The sequence below is a fragment of the Ictalurus punctatus genome, chromosome 29 (genome assembly GCF_001660625.3).
Source record: "Ictalurus punctatus breed USDA103 chromosome 29, Coco_2.0, whole genome shotgun sequence".
Taxonomy (NCBI): Eukaryota; Metazoa; Chordata; class Actinopteri; order Siluriformes; family Ictaluridae; genus Ictalurus; species Ictalurus punctatus.
Window position 1 is genome coordinate 12,235,237 of NC_030444.2, and position 15,706 is coordinate 12,250,942.

Below are 15,706 nucleotides of genomic sequence, written 5' to 3' on the forward strand. Positions count from 1 at the left end.
CTACATACTCACACCACAGTCTTTCAAAGGTAGTGGTGGTCTGCTTTGGATCATGAGTACATTTTGCGTTCCAAACTTTTTAGCTTTCCTACTTTCAGGTTCATCGTCCTCTGTCACGTGTCCATTAAATTCTTCATCCCAGGACCCCACAGTATTGTTATGTACTTTTAGTCAACTGAAACTTTTGTTATTGATTCTTGTCGATAAATGTGACATATTATAGACATCTTATCAAATGAAACCAGGTAGACTTTGGTGCTTTTTGAACGTATACTTCGACCTAAACTATCGATATCTTCATCGGGTCATTTTATTATGTTTATTGTCATCAGTGAAGCCAGGATGGTTTGTTTTAAGGGAAGCACGCCACACGAAGAGTTTCAAGGAAAGCTGCGGTTTATTCAGTAACCCTCCACGTCCGTTCTGTTCAAATCTAAATGAAGGGGTCAGATTAAAGGAAATAAAAAAAAAAAAAAAACAATGGAAAGAATGTGGGGTGTTTCTGTGTGACTCCACCCAGACTGGCATTCAAAACAACAGACTACATTCCAAGCATGCACTTTAAAACAGGAAGGGATTTATTCCCCTTCTGTGCTGTGAGAGTTTCGTAGAGTGTATGAAGATTTAGTGAAAGGTTACGCATCAAGAACGTGATGGTTCCTTCCTGATTTAAAGTGCACACTTCCACCAATCAGACCAACCAGCCTGGCATGGCCCCAGTCACACAACCAAGTAAAATATGGAAAAACAATATGTATGCAGGAATAATACACATATACAGTGATGATACACATATACATCATGTTCTGTATTCACTTGACTTGTCATAAATAAGTACTTGTATCTCGGAAATAATTCTGTTTCATTGTCTAGGCTTCAGGAACGTGATCATGACTTTTCAGAAATACAGTGAGACATATTTATGTATATAGTATTACTCCATAGTGACATCACACAACACAACAACAACAACAAGAAAAAGATCATTCAAAGACGTAGTAGTGGTAAACATACCATAGATTTCTATATGCAATAAAGCTCTTCAGCAAGCAAAGTAGTTCACGGGTAACGTGCATACGTTGTGAAATTCACCAACGAGGTTTCACATGGACGCACAGCTCAACCAAGCGACACGTCGCTCTCGCACACGTACGCTGTTCTTCTATTGGTTCAGCTCCTGTGGTCCACCCTTGGCAGCAGACCTCCAGCCAACTTCCTCATAGTCTGTCATCGTCGTCGGTTTCGTCATCCACCTCCTCGACTGCCATTATCTGCAAAAATGCCATTAGACCAGGTCATGACTTTGTTTGGAAACCCAAGTTTGATGGGATCGGGTTACAACGGGTGAGCGTAATCTACCAAAGACTCGCGTGTAAAACGTTTCACGTGGTCAAGTGCAGAAATGAAAGTTCACCTGCTGCCTTAAAAACATGAGAAAACTCAACTTGAAGATCATCGTTGTCAAGTGAAAACAGTGGATTACTTTAAGTTTCCAATTTTGGAAAACTTGTCAAATTCAATACGCAAAACATTTTAGAGTTCAGGAGACGTACGCGTAATTTAACGGAGCGATGATGTTTTACAGTGTTGGAGTGCAAGGACATTATTGTTCGTAGAAAGCCTTATCAGAAGAAAAGGCTTTATTTTAGAGTGAATAATGGCAAGTCTGGTATTTAGATAGATGTTCTGTGTGTAATGCTATACACTTATTGGCAAATAATAAGGAAAATAATCAACAGCGGGGTGGGTTGAAGTGGCCCGATGTGAAACGGAGTTATGGTAACCACCCTGAAGTTGAATGTTTTCCAATAAACAGCACTTCCGCATCATCGAGTGTTTCGTTTTCAATGTGCTAACAGTTTCTAATGATCAATGAATGTCACATCATACTTTTCATCTTTGTAGTATAACTTGTCCAAGGATCAAGTTAGTTCCTGTTATTACTTAGTTACACTATATGCCCAAAAGTATGTGGATACCTGACCATCACACCCACATGTGGGCTTTCCTAACACTGTTGAAAGCACAGAGTTGTCTAGAATGTATTTGTATGCTGTAGCATGAGGATTTGTCCACATTCAGCCACCCACAAGAGCATTAGTGAGGTCAGGCAAGGAGGTCTGGGATGCAGAAGGTGTTCCAGTTAATTGGGCTTGGGGTTCTGTGCAGGCTACTTGAGTTCTTCCAATCCAACATCGGGAAACCATGTCTTTGTGCGTAGGGGCACTGTTATTTTAAAACATGTCTGGGTCTTTTAGTTCAAATAGGCAGTACAGCAATATGTAATACTATTAAGTTATGCTGGTGCAATACAATAGACAAACTGGAGTGTTATTTGTTGATGAGTTACACTATTTGACCAGACAATTTCTGCTTTTAAATGTTCATGTGTCCCAAAGCTGAGTGCAATGAGAATCAAGGGAACAAGGAAATAAGTGCAATAAGGAAATTGCATTATATATTAACAAGGCTGCGCCGACATGCTAGAGGTGTGTTTTACAGACTTTTCTGGATAGTGAGACGTTGCAAACAAGTGTAAACAGTGATCAGGAAGTGGTTCGAACAGTCCCAGAGCCTGAGTGTCATATTACATTTCTCTAGTTTTAACTTCTATTTCTTGCTTTAAACCAAAATGCCTTTTTCGTCATTTGTCTAAGAATATAGCTTTAAAATAATGGTCTGATCTTAGTCTGATTGTGTTCGCATTGAGTAATATGACTAAAATGTGTTAAAAGAATAGCTTGTACTGCAAAATAAAGGTTGCTTGCAGGAAATGAAAAACTTACCGTTATGAAGATCTGCTTATTTACACCAAGTCTCGTGTTTCGCCAGAACACTGTAGATAACGTCCAGGGCAGGTCCTCCAAAATGAAGAGAGACACACAGTCTTTTCCTTTTCCTCTCTAGCACTGGAACCACCCCCACATTATCTTACTGCCCAACCTTTTCAAATGTGCTCAAGTGCATTTCCATGTAAAGGAAAGTGAAACTTAGAGATATGTTCTCACTGAATGTAAAATTAGTTCTGCGAGTATTGCCATTATTGCTTTGACCTATTACACCCATTAATAAAACATGTTTACGTATAGTGAAATACTAAAATAGGGCATTTTTAATACTGTGTAGGACTCATGTGTAGGAATCATGAGGCCATTCCCAATGTTTCCCCCATACTAAACCAACACTAGCTCTATGATGTGATATTAAACAGCATGAGGACAGCAAAGCACACAAATGGGTTAACGTAATGTTTATTCCTGAACAATAATTCATTTATTTAACACATGAATTCATTCAAGGAAAATGTTCAAAATAATTCGGGAGTTTTATGTGTAACTCAGATTGACATTCGAATCAGCAGACCTCGTTTCAGACATGCACATAAATAAAGGAACTGGTGTTAGAATTTGTATGTTTGTGATTTCCTTAGATTACATGAATGGTATAAAGATGCTCATGAGCATATACTTTATATTTTAGATCGAAAGTGCACCCTTCCCGCAATTATCACGAGTCAATCATGTGATGGCCCCAAGTAACACAACCAAGTCAAATGCATAAAAATACCAATAGATTGTTAGCTTGAATGTTTTGTCATTGTACATAATCAATATTAATTAATCCATCCATCCATCCATCCATCCATCTTCTACCGTTTACTCCTTTCCAGGGTCACAGGGAACCTGGAGCCTATCCCAGGGAGCATCGGGCACAAGGCGGGGTACACCCTGGACAGGATGCCGGTCAATATTGATTCAGCGCAATCAAAACATTTTCCTGTTTTTCATTTACATTATTAACATAAATGACTGTACAGTTTACAGTATATGAGGTACCTGCTGGACTGGACTGGATATTATGGAGTGACTAATCTATAAATACATACAGTATATATCAGAAATACATATATACACACACATAAATAGGTCACATATTTCCCCATAACAATCTCATCCAAACTTAAATACTTAACAACCACTGGCAACAGCTATTCTCAGCACTAGGCTCGGAGGATTTGCCTCTTTGCCAATACTGGTATAGTGTAATCTGTTGCATTGATCATTAATATAAGTTGTTGTAGGGTTGTACTCTTTACAACCAGTAACAATTATTGTTAGTGAGTTGTAATTAAGGTACAAAATCTACAACTGTTAACACATGCATAGCTACTGAAGACTTCACTAGTAGACAGTAATCCGGTCTCTAGTCTGCCTTATTCAGCAGTAATTGTGTATTAGTACTGAGACACCATCTACCATCCAATTATGTGGAAATGCTAGACATAAAGGTGTCTAAGCTACTGGCTTATTAATGACCAGTAAATAACCAATTGCACATAAGGACTGCACTTATCTTAAGCGAGTTGCCATTCGAGCAAATTGGCCAATATAGGCTTGTCTATTTTCCTGATTTTGTTTATTTATTTTTCTGAATGCGTGTTAAGGAGATTACATCTTATCGATTTCACTCTTAGACTCTACACAAATTTTACAGTACATTGGGTTAAATGTATTTGAGTTTCTTTTGGGAAAGTAATGAATTAATTCAGTCATTCATTCACTTCAGTATCCGCTTCATCCTAGTCAAGGGCGTCGTGGATGCAGGGTCAATCTCAGTAGCGCTGGGCGCAGGGCAGGAGAATTCATCTCGGACGTGACGTGAAGTCAACATCGGAGTCCAATCCATCGCTTCATCAATGGAGAATATACAAGCCCATCTAGAGTTTTTTTTTTTTTTTATGGCACAATGTATAAGAATATCTCATCCAGAGATATGAATACAATGTAGCCTACTTTTACATCAGCAGGTATTGTTGTGACACGGCACATAACACCGTGTAACATCCCCTCTAAAATTCATAGTGGCTGTGTTTTCATCCTGGAAAAGAACCAAAATCATCTGCAAGGACAGAATGGCAAAATGTTGCCGTGGTTCTTTTTTTCATGAAGATGCACAGCTCAACCATGACGCGGGTGCAACTAATCTATTGGTTCTTCTTCTGGGTTTGCCCTTGGCAGCAAACCTTCAGTACATGTCTTCATCCGCATCATCATCTTCTTCTTCTTCACCCTCCTCACTGGTCATTATCTGCAAAAAAAAAAAAAAAAACATTAGGTCAAGTCATCTCTCCCCGCTTGGGTTCATGTTTCTCAGATGAAGCATGTGTTAGCCTTCACCTATCCCGTTTGATACGGGAGAGATAGCTGATGGGTGTGAAGTGGTGGATGACCAAATTAGGGAGGAAATAGGGGGGAAATACAGTTATGATCTCATTTAAAAGTAAATTGTACTTACCTTTAAAAATGAGACACTATCACTGAGGGGTGTTACGTTTCACAGTATGATAACCTAGTCTAAAAATATTGTGCTGATCTTTAATTGCAATTACTATTTGAATTATATATGCATCCCTTTTTTTTCCTTCAGTGTATTTAAACAATTTCCTTTTTTTGTGCCATTTCATGTTTTCCTTTGATCATATTAAACATATTAATCAAGATTAAACATCCTCCAAGCTCCATACACTAATTTCATTAAAAACAAATCCCCTGAATGCAGATTTTCTGACTGTAAGTCACATCTGCTAAATGTCGCAAATGTAAATGTACCGTATCAGTGTAATCAAGACTGATAGCTCAAAATTTATATATAGATAATGAAAATGGCGTAAAAACTCACCACTCTGCAATTCTCGTTTAGACCCTCTTTCCAAAAAAGTCTTGTGTTGCGCAAGAAGATTGCAACTTATACCCGGAGCAAGTTCTTCGAAATGAAGAGACACACAGTGGCTTCCTTTTATTCTTCACCACTAGAAACCACGTACATTTGTTCTAAAAATAAAACAAGGATATAGATAGGAAAGCAGCTAATCCGGTTCTAGACGGTGTAAAGAAATGGATTTCCATTTCCAAGTAAAGTCAAAGATAGGTTTCTTTTTATATTTACATTTATTGCATAATCCGTAGGTCAAGGACAGTGAGACGTTGCAAACAAATGTAAACAGTGATCAGGAAGTGGTTCAAACAGTCCCAGAGCATGAGTGTCATATTACATTTCTCTAGTTTTAACTTCTATTTCTTGCTTTAAACTAAAATGCCTTTTTAGTCATTTGTCTAAGAATATAGCTTTAAAATAATGGTCTAATCTTAGTCTGATTGTGTTCGCATTGAGTAATATGGCTAAAATGTGTTAAAAGAATAGCTTGTACTGTAAAATAGTGGTTGCTTTCAGGAAATGAAAAACATAACGTCATGAAGATCTGCTTATTTACACCAAGTCTCGTGTTTCACCAGAAGATTGAGGACAATGTCCAGGGCGGGTGCACACTAAGTGGATTTCCATGTAAAGGAAAGTGAAACTTAGAGATATGTTCTCACTGAATGTAAAATTAGTTCTGCGAGTATTGCCTTTGTTGCTTTGACTCATTACACCCATTAATAAACATGTTTACGTATAGTGAAATACTAAAATAGGGCCTTTTTAATACTGTGTAGGACTCATGTGTAGGAATCATGAGGCCATTCCCAATGTTTCCCCCATACTAAACCAACACTAGCTCTATGATGTGATATTAAACAGCATGAGGACAGCAAAGCACACAAATGGGTTAAATGGACATTAATGTTTATTCCTGAACAAGAAATCCATTTATTTAACACATGAATTCATTCAAGGAAAACATTAAAAATATATATATATTTCGGGGGCAGGGGGTTTCCGTGTAACTCTTATCCATATTGGCATTGGAATCAGCAGACCTCATTTCAGACATGCACATAAAAACTGACGTTACAATTTGTAGTGTTTGTGATTTCCTTAGATTACATTTCTGTCCAATCTTTCACAGTCAACATACCACTAATTTGCTGGAATTTTCCAGGTGTTAGGCTTTATCAAAAACATTAACGGAGTGTATATTAACTGTATATTGTGTATATATAATCATGTATAATAACTGTGATATGGACACATTTATAACGTCTGTAATAAACTTTGCGGAAGTCGGTGTCTCTATTAGCTTCCATTCTATTGCTGACGAATCTGTGCCTTTCCAATATGGCGGACGCGTTGACTAAACAGCTGCGGCCTCACTGTGAGGTCATCAACGTGCGCCAAAACCGGTAAACGCCGTGAGAATGGTTGTGCGTGTGTTACAAACATAGCGATTAAAATAACGTGAAGAGGATGAAGCAGGCGAAAGAAAAGAAAAGAAAACACTCTCGCCGAGAGTCGGCTGATGGAGACAGAAAAAGGAGAAGCACTGAATCCAGCATGGAGGTTTGTTTGTTTTTTTATTATTTAAGAAACGAAATGTAAACAAGTACGCTCCGAATTCTCCTTTGCTAGCTAAATGCTAATATAAACAACCATTCATTGTTATTGCAGTGGTTTCATACATGGTGTATACTAGTATTTTAAAGTAGGTTTTTTTTATATATAACATCTGTCACTGACACTTTAAATCCATGTTTTGTGATAGATAAACTCAAGCCAAACCAAAACCTACACTGTTAAAGAAGTTAAACATTACTTTTATGTATTGAAGTGCTATATTCATCATCATCATCATCATCATCATCATCATTATTATTATTATTATTATTATTATTATTTTAACCCTGAAGGATCCTAAGGAGGAGCTGAATCATGTTCAGGAGGTAAAGGAAGAGCCGAGCGACATCGAGGAAGGTGGCCTGGATCTCACTGTGCCTTTCAAACCCATCAGCGCTTATGTGAGCGACAGACAGGAGATGCTGGAGCAATGCTTCAACGTCCTCGGACAAAACAAGCTGAGAAGGATGCTTCCAGACGAGCTGAAGGTGTTTTAACATTCATTTCACAGCCGTTCACGTGTGTGTCCTTCTGTTCGGTTGTTGGATGTCTCGCACGGTTTGCAGATGCCTGACCACCTGCTTTTTCTTTGCCGCTGTGATATTTCTGTAGGACTGCACGTTTACGGAGATCAAGACGCTGTGCTGGGATCAACTTCAGCAGCTGTCCGAGAACAACCTGCTCCAGATACTGGAGGGTTAATTACAATTACTTCTTTTTTTATTATTACTATTTAAAGAAAAGAAAATTCAGCCCTGTATACCATGTATTTTGTGACTAAATTCTGTATTGCCTTTTTAAAAATTTTATTTTAAATCTCTTTCATTGACATACTCATCTATTTTCACTATTGTTAACAGCTTCCTACATTACCCACAATGCTATTCGAATACCTGCTGATTGTGGGGCCTTCCCTTTTTTTTTTTCCTTCTTTTCTTCTACTTAAAGAGAGCGATGCAGCAGCGCTTTAATGCTTATTCGTTCCAGTTTTCTCGATGCAAATAGATCAGCTTCCAAAGCTTTAACTTTCCCGTGAATACCGTCGTGACACTCGCGGTCCCGGAGATGATAACTAGCCGAGCTGTTTTAATTCAGCGTGGTATATCCGCGTCGCGTTCTGTAACTTTGAGGCCAGTATTTGCGCCACTACGTCTTGCTTCTTGTTGGATTTTTCTATACTATGAAATCGAATGTCCCTGGAAAACGGTGAGTGCGAACATGCACATACGCGCACTTTTTTTTTCTTTTTCTTTTTTTCCCCCTCTGTTTTTATGAGCTAACGGCGAAACTTGACTGTTATGCCTTATGTTTGAGGCTGTTAAATCATTTTTAATTTCCTCCTCCACCGCAATATTTAGGGGAGCTGACGGGTTTTTCAAAACTGCCGCAGATTCGTGCCGAGACGCGTCACGTGATGTCATCACGGCGTGCGTTCAGCCAAAACCCTCTTCGATTCACGTGCGTCGAGCATGAGTACAGCTAAAAAGGTCTCGTTTACCAACAAACATCGCTGCGAAAGACCGTGCGAAGAATATTCTATTCACAAGAATAATGAAAACACAGCCCCAGACAACAGATTAGTACCAGAATCACTAAGAATCCCTGTAAAAGAGCAGTTTTGCCCCGGATCTCTGGGGATAAAAGAATCTGGTGTTTGCCGGTCCGGAAATTTTTGGTAAAGCGAATGTTGTTTATTCACGTCTGAAGATTTTTATTTTATTTATTTATTTTTTTTAAGTTGTCATTTTAGATTCTATATATAACGTGTGTATCTGCCTTCAATTGAATTATTCCCGATTGTTGTTATAATTTGGTTGTTGAAGGTAAAGAGGTGACTGCAAACTCAGACGCTGAAGACAAAGAGACTAAAAGGACTTCAGTGGACAGTCAGTAAGTCAGATGTCCATGAATTCTTCTACATTTCATTGTACACAGTCCGTGTTTGTTTACGGCGTTTGGACACGGATCATTGGACACGCCGGGGATCCTGACCGATTTACTTGCTACACAGATAAATACGAATCAAGCGTTAAGGCATGCGGTCTCTGCTCGGTCCCTCCGTTCGTAGAAATGAGCGCAAAATCAATAAACGCCGCAGTATTCGCAGGAACTTGCGTTTTTTGTTGTTTTTTTCCGAAACGAATGCAGATTTTCTGCAGGTTCGGACCGAGACGCCTGTCTCACGTGACGTCATCACGACGTGCATCCGGCGTCGGACGTGAGTACGGCTACAAGGTCTCATCTACCAACAAACGTGACTGCGAAACAATTTACCGCAATTGTAATAGTTTTCTTCAAAAAGATCAATCCCAAAAGTCTCCATACACGGGGGACTATGTCGTGCCTTCGCTCAGTTGGTCCGTGACACGTCCAGTCTTTTTGAATTTGTTAATAAGTGAGCCGACAGTGTCGTGTACGGGTGTGTGTGATGTGCTCGCCGTGTTACCCGTTAAAGTCCATCACAACCTTGCGACAGCTTCCTGATCCAGCCTTGAGAATGATTTCAATACGTTTTTCATGTGTCAAAGGCGTTCTTAAAGGCTCTCTGCGAAATATAATATAAAAGGTAGCTATAAGGCGTTAATTTCCCATATGTATGAAGACATAAAACGCGCCAAGCTGAAGTGTAATCAATCAGATATGTGGGCGTAATCTGACCCAAGACAACGTTTGTAAAGTGAGTTCTAAACCAAATAAACCCTTGCCTTAGCATAGTGACATCACTGACATCACCCTCTAGTGGACGAATCATGAATTGCCAATTCAATACCTTTTTTTTCTGCAGTTTATATATATATTTTTTTTATTCAAGGGCTTGGGCTGTAGAGATGTGTGTTAGTGGTGTTGTTTTCTTTCTTTTTTACATGATCTCTTGTGTGATCAGGCTGAAAACCCCTGCCGGAGACAAACACTGGCCGTGTGATGTCCTACTTTACTCGTTGCACGGCGTAGGATTTAGTGCCGTAGTTGTGAAGCGGTGACGTGCAGCAGCATCGACGGCCAGCTCACAGAACAGGGCTTCATTTTAGTCGTAAGGTTTAATTTTTTTGTTTGTTTTTTTTAAAGGCAGGACAACATTGTGGACTCCACGTCATCTATGAAAGAGATTGCTGAAGGAGAAGACAAGCAAGGTAATGATGATGATGACTAAAATTATTACAAACCAGACATTACAGATACAGGTTATAAACGTCCGTGAAATATTATGCAAAGTTACATGAAAGTAACTGCTTGCTTTTTTTTTCTTCATCCGACTGGAAAAAGTTCGTAAAACTGACCTTTCACGTGCCTGTTTTGATACTCGAGAAAGCATACCGTTTTTAGGAGACTTGAAATAAGTGTAATGTTATGTATTATAGAGGTATTTATATTTATACGTTTATATTTAATAGTATACGTGCACCCCGGTTATGTGAAAGTGCCCTAAAACATGACTGAAGAAAACAGGATAAGGTTGATTAAATATGATTTTAAAAAAATTAAAACTGTCAAGGACATTTTGACTGGGATTAAATGTAAAAATTGCTGACGAAATGAACGCTAGTTTGGGCGCCAGATGAACTAAATTTCACACGCTGTAAACACGCATGCTCAGGTTTATCCGGAGAGGAGAGCGACGTTCTGAGCATTAACGCTGACATGAACGACAGTGACATCGAGGGCCACAAAGACCCCAAACTCCAAGAAGAGGAAGTCCCTGCTCCCATAGAGACGCCCCCTTCGTCCACCGCGCCGCCTCCTGGACCGGACCTCCAATCAGATGAGCCGAAGCTGGAGCTTCAGCGCGACATTGACAAGAGCGTCAGCGAGATCCTCGCTTTGACCAATCCCACTAGTGACGAGGCAGAGCCGGTCGCTATGGAAGTGGCTCCTGCATCACTTCCTGTTCCTGCTGCTGCGCCGTCAGCACAGCAGCTGGCGCTTCTGGAGTTAGAGATGAGAGCGAGAGCTATCAAAGCTCTAATGAAGGCTAACGAGGTGAGGAAATAAACTCTGCTGACTCTAAACCGAGCGAGTCGGTTCTGCGGCCATGCTGGCTTCTGTAATTTTGTCCAAGGAACATATGCAGCCATATTGGCTTCTTGTGATTTTTAAAAAAAAAATTGTTTTTGTTTTTTTTATTTTTTTGCTACTTAGTGTTTTTGTTTTTAGTACATGAACCTGACTGCATTATGGACACGGTTTTACTTTAGAGATCGGACACTTTCTGTTGAGTGAACCGGTTAACACCTTGGCCCATTTCTAATAAACAAACCTACCATTCATTCAAAATGTGTCAAGTTTTGATTTTTACAAATAAATTTCACTTTTTATTTTTTATATACGCTCACGTATATTTATATAGTAGGCCTACTAATACTTAGTAAGATACTAAGTTTACACCGTATTTTTACTGCGATCAAAGCACTAAATTTCTTTCTTTTTTTTTTTATTATAATTTTTTTATTTGTTATTACTGCTAGTTTGTGAGTAGTATTTAGTCAATGCCTTTATCGACCACTAGAGGTCATTGTAGTACTGCAGTTCTAGTTCAGGATAAGTCATTTCCTTATTTTCTGTTGGCATTTTTAAAGCCACTCAAGTCTACTTCACAGAGGATTTCAAACCTCATCCTGTCCTGAAGGTAGTATCCAGATTTGTTTTTATTACTTCGATGTTTTCATGTGTACACTGGTTTAAATTCAGGGTGCATACAGAGACACCTGGATGTCAAGCTATGCCAGCATAACCAAAAAGATAGAGCCAGAAGGTAACACAGACATGAGAGTACTCTCCCTGGGACATAATGTCTTGCTACTCAACAAACCAGACAGGATCAAAACATCCCGGTTTACCAAAACTCCCAATGTCCATGAACCTACCTAATCTGTGCCTGTACCGAAAAGAAGCAAAATGCTTAACCAAACGCATTTTCAAACTAGACTTTCCATAGCTTGTTGACTTTGTAGGAAAATTCTGTGCTCCCTGCTGTAATCATTATTCCAGGTACTAATAAAGAGCCTGTGCGTTTTAATTGCATTTGGATCTGTAGCACCTCCAGTACGTATTCTGCTGACTTCTAGTCAAAACAAATACTGTAGTCAAAAGTGCGACAGTCAATAGTTATTTCTAACTAGTGCAAATAATGTGTGGGGGGGGGGGAATACTAGTTGAAGCCATTGTCTGAGAGCAAGTTTATTACGTTGAAAGTTGACAGTTCGTGCTAATGATAACTCTAGTTAGCGGCAGAGCTTTGTGTACATGGAAATTGGAACAAAATACAATGATAGAGAGTAGTATATATTTATAACTACGAAGAAACAAGATACATAAGGATAAAAATCCCGTAATAGTGGAACGCATACTAAGGCACACAAAGTTGAGAAACAATTTATGATGTTTATTCTATATATATATATATAATGTTCTTCTATAATGTTACATTAAACCCTACGTTACAGTAATTTAACACACCGTCTTTGACTTTCTCCTCATCCCTGTGCCACGTGTAGCGACGTTATGTATGAAATATCTGGCATAAAAATACCAAACTGGATGTACAGTTGAGGCGGTGAAATGAAAGACGGCGTGTTAAATGCACTCCAGTGAAATTCTATGTTTATTCCTCTAGTTGGGGCAAACCCTGGAGTTTGATTCCCCTCTACTGATTTAAAGTTTAAACGTTTTGGTTCATTAAAATGTAGGTCTGCCTGCATGAGCTACTTGACATCACTGTAAGCAGGTAGAGGTCACAGGTCATCCTTCTTTTTCTTGCGAAAGACCTTTCTGTCTTTTTGCACCCTCCACTTGACGGTAGTGTTCTCCAACATGCCCTTTTCCTCCAGTTTCTGCTTGATCTGAAAAACAGAATCGGGATGCAGTTACGATTTCATTACTGTAAGAACGTTACAGTCGAACTACAGGGAGTAGAGGTCGAACGGTAGTGGATTTCACCGATACGCATAACTAAAATCAACAGTGCTGACCTGCATCATGAAAACATCTTTTCACGTTTTTAAACGAAATAAATATATCCATGAACTATGCCTAAATATTAAAGTAAATAAGAGATAGACATCCAAACTGAACTAAAAAGTAACACTCGAAATAATAGATAAAAATCGAGACATCCAACATGAATGAATAAAAAAAAAAAACCTTTGTAATAAACCAAAATTTGTCAGTGATTGTTTTTGGGTTTTTTTTGTCTCTAGGGGTTAGGCCGCTCTATGACGTACCCAAGTGGGGAAAACGACACTATGGGGTTGGATTTTTTGTCGATAGGTCCAGCAATAGTTTGACAAAACCAAGCGGCGAAGAATGTTCACCGGGACATTATAACACAAAATAACTCGCATGCTCTAAAATGGACGACTGCACTGCAGGATCAAGCACACTTCCATCAGACGTCACCTGCAGCTTCATTACCTGCTGGTTCCTCACTGGTGAAACTGTAGAACACACACACACGCACGTGTGTTCAGGTGAACTGTTCACCGTGAAGCTAATTTATGTCCCCGTAAAGAACAATGTTTCGTTTTAAGGAATGATGCAGTACATTTATATTTTTTGTAGTGTGAGATTACAATGTTCACGTTTTCACGTCTGCACAATCAAATTCATTTTATTCTAATTCAAGCCTCATTTTCTTCTCTCTTTCTTCTGCCGTCATTTGCTTATGAGTACACGAACCGTGAGCCGCTTTTTACGACACTCGGATATTTTTATTGAGCCCTCAAATGTCCCTCCCTTTATTTCATTAGCTTAAAGGACATCAAGTCTTCTTCTTGTTCTTCTACTTCTTCATTATTATAAAACATCGCGTTTTGTTCTCACAGAGCCACGAAAGATTTTTTAAAAATAAAGTAAATATATTTAAAAAAAAAAAAAAAAAGTCTTCTGGATTTCAAAGATTTTTTTTTTTTATTTTGTTTTATTTATTTGTTTAATTGTTTTGGCCAAAAATGTGTGATTTTGCTGCAGCTTCCTTTTTTTTATTATTTTTTTTTTTTTGGGGGGGGCGATGCAATTTGCGGAGTATTTCGTGCTTATTTTTTATTGAATTTTTTGGCTCAGAAATCTTACTTAAACTGCCGAAATTGCAATGGGCCAAAATAGTTTTGCATGGGCTTTCACGGTGATGTCTGTTGGTAAATAAGACCTAGGTACTCTTGTTCGACGCACGTGAATCGTGTTGGCCCAGATCTGCGGTAATTTCTTTATTTATTCATTTTAAAGTGCGACCTCTTCCGAATATTGCGGAGTTTGCTTGATTTAGCGTTCATTTCTGCGACCACAAAATCATGAAATCCCGGAGGGGCCGGGAAAAAAAAAATGAGCACGTTAAAAGACAAAACTTGGTGAATAATTCATTTTGGTATTTTTCAAGTTACTAATCACTTGATTTTTTTTTATTTATTTTTTTTTAATAAAACAAAAGACTCACTGGTTTGACAGAAGAAGTAGAAGAGTTTGGTGCAGCTTTCATCACTAAACAGTCCATCATAGACCACTGCACAGTTCTCGTTGCCAAAGTAATTATCGGGTTGTCCTGAAGCCCACTGGAGGTTTGAAGCACTGGTCCCGTCTGACCACTTCCAAGTGTCCCTGTATAATCCGATCCAGGAATCGCCCTGAATATCCCTCAAGTTCCATAAGTAGTTGCTGTCGGTGCTGTTAAGTGCACTGGCCAGGTCTGTGTGATAGCGTCTGCAGTATTCTTGCGCTCCAAGCCAAGTCATCAAACTCGTAGTGACGCCAATGAACTTACTAGCGCCACTGAAATTAGCTATGAAAAGTCATTTTAAAAGGGTTCAATATCCTCATCATGCACTAGAATGAGTAAAGTTGATTTCCTTGCATTTCAAAAGCAAGATGATTCGAGAAGCTAAATCATGTTCAAACCAAAACTCAGCAAATCTTAACCAAACCCAGGATATTAACTCGCCATTGTAGCATACGAAGGGTCTTTTAATTGTACAATCTGCATCATACCAGTTTGCATATGTACCCATCATAACACAAGATGCTTTCCCACCAACATTATTAGGTCTTCCACCAATCCAGTATTTATAAGTGACGTTCTTCAATGGAAGATTGTCTAAAGACCAGCGCCAGCTGTCGATATCGTTGTACAAACCGACCCAGGCAGATGAACTCGGACTTTTACTTCCAGCTTTATTCAATCTTACCCAATCAGTATCACTTTGTATTGTTGCCAGGTCATTGTATATCACCCTGCAGTAATTCTGCGCATAAGACCATGTTACCTGTGACATGATCAGGTCATATTTATGAGGGGTCGTGTTCAGGATGGATACCGCAACTGGGACCAGACCTGTAAGGGACATTTTATTTTATGATACACAATGTAAACTGGTAGATACATATGAAT

At 38.9% G+C, this 15,706-nt stretch overlaps 2 protein-coding genes and 1 long non-coding RNA gene across 3 annotated transcripts; 1 reads left to right on the forward strand and 2 right to left on the reverse strand.

Annotated features, from left to right (window-relative positions):
- Nucleotides 1-378: 378 nt before the first annotated feature.
- On the reverse strand, nt 379-5,983 carry LOC108260932 (uncharacterized). The gene is made up of 3 exons (XR_001811289.3): nt 5,680-5,983; nt 2,787-5,088; nt 379-1,271 (listed from the first exon to the last, which is right to left on the reverse strand). It is a non-coding gene; the product is annotated as an uncharacterized LOC108260932 (long non-coding RNA).
- A 1,105-nt stretch (nt 5,984-7,088) lies between these two features.
- Nucleotides 7,089-11,604, forward strand: LOC108260930 (caspase activity and apoptosis inhibitor 1). Its single transcript, XM_017461663.3, has 6 exons — nt 7,089-7,278; nt 7,626-7,820; nt 7,945-8,029; nt 9,156-9,222; nt 10,399-10,463; nt 10,928-11,604. The coding sequence occupies exons 1-6, from the start codon at nt 7,186-7,188 to the stop codon at nt 11,320-11,322; spliced, it is 900 nt and encodes a 299-aa protein (XP_017317152.1). The 5' UTR covers nt 7,089-7,185; the 3' UTR covers nt 11,323-11,604.
- Nucleotides 11,605-12,507: 903 nt separating this feature from the next.
- On the reverse strand, nt 12,508-15,173 carry LOC108260933 (C-type lection lectoxin-Enh3). Its single transcript, XM_053677435.1, has 2 exons — nt 14,759-15,173; nt 12,508-13,169 (listed from the first exon to the last, which is right to left on the reverse strand). The coding sequence occupies exons 1-2, from the start codon at nt 15,051-15,053 to the stop codon at nt 13,069-13,071; spliced, it is 396 nt and encodes a 131-aa protein (XP_053533410.1). The 5' UTR covers nt 15,054-15,173; the 3' UTR covers nt 12,508-13,068.
- Nucleotides 15,174-15,706: the final 533 nt, after the last annotated feature.

Coding starts and splice junctions, on each gene's coding strand:
- LOC108260930 (XM_017461663.3), top strand. CDS start 7,186: ATGAAGCAGGCGAAAGAAAAGAAAAGAAAACACTCTCGCCGAGAGTCG. Junction 8,030..9,155: donor CCTGCTCCAGATACTGGAGG/GTTAATTACAAT, acceptor TGGTTGTTGAAG/GTAAAGAGGTGACTGCAAAC. Junction 9,223..10,398: donor AGGACTTCAGTGGACAGTCA/GTAAGTCAGATG, acceptor TTTTTTTTAAAG/GCAGGACAACATTGTGGACT.
- LOC108260933 (XM_053677435.1), bottom strand. CDS start 15,053: ATGACTTGGCTTGGAGCGCAAGAATACTGCAGACGCTATCACACAGAC. Junction 13,170..14,758: donor CTACTTCTTCTGTCAAACCA/GTGAGTCTTTTG, acceptor TCTGTTTTTCAG/ATCAAGCAGAAACTGGAGGA.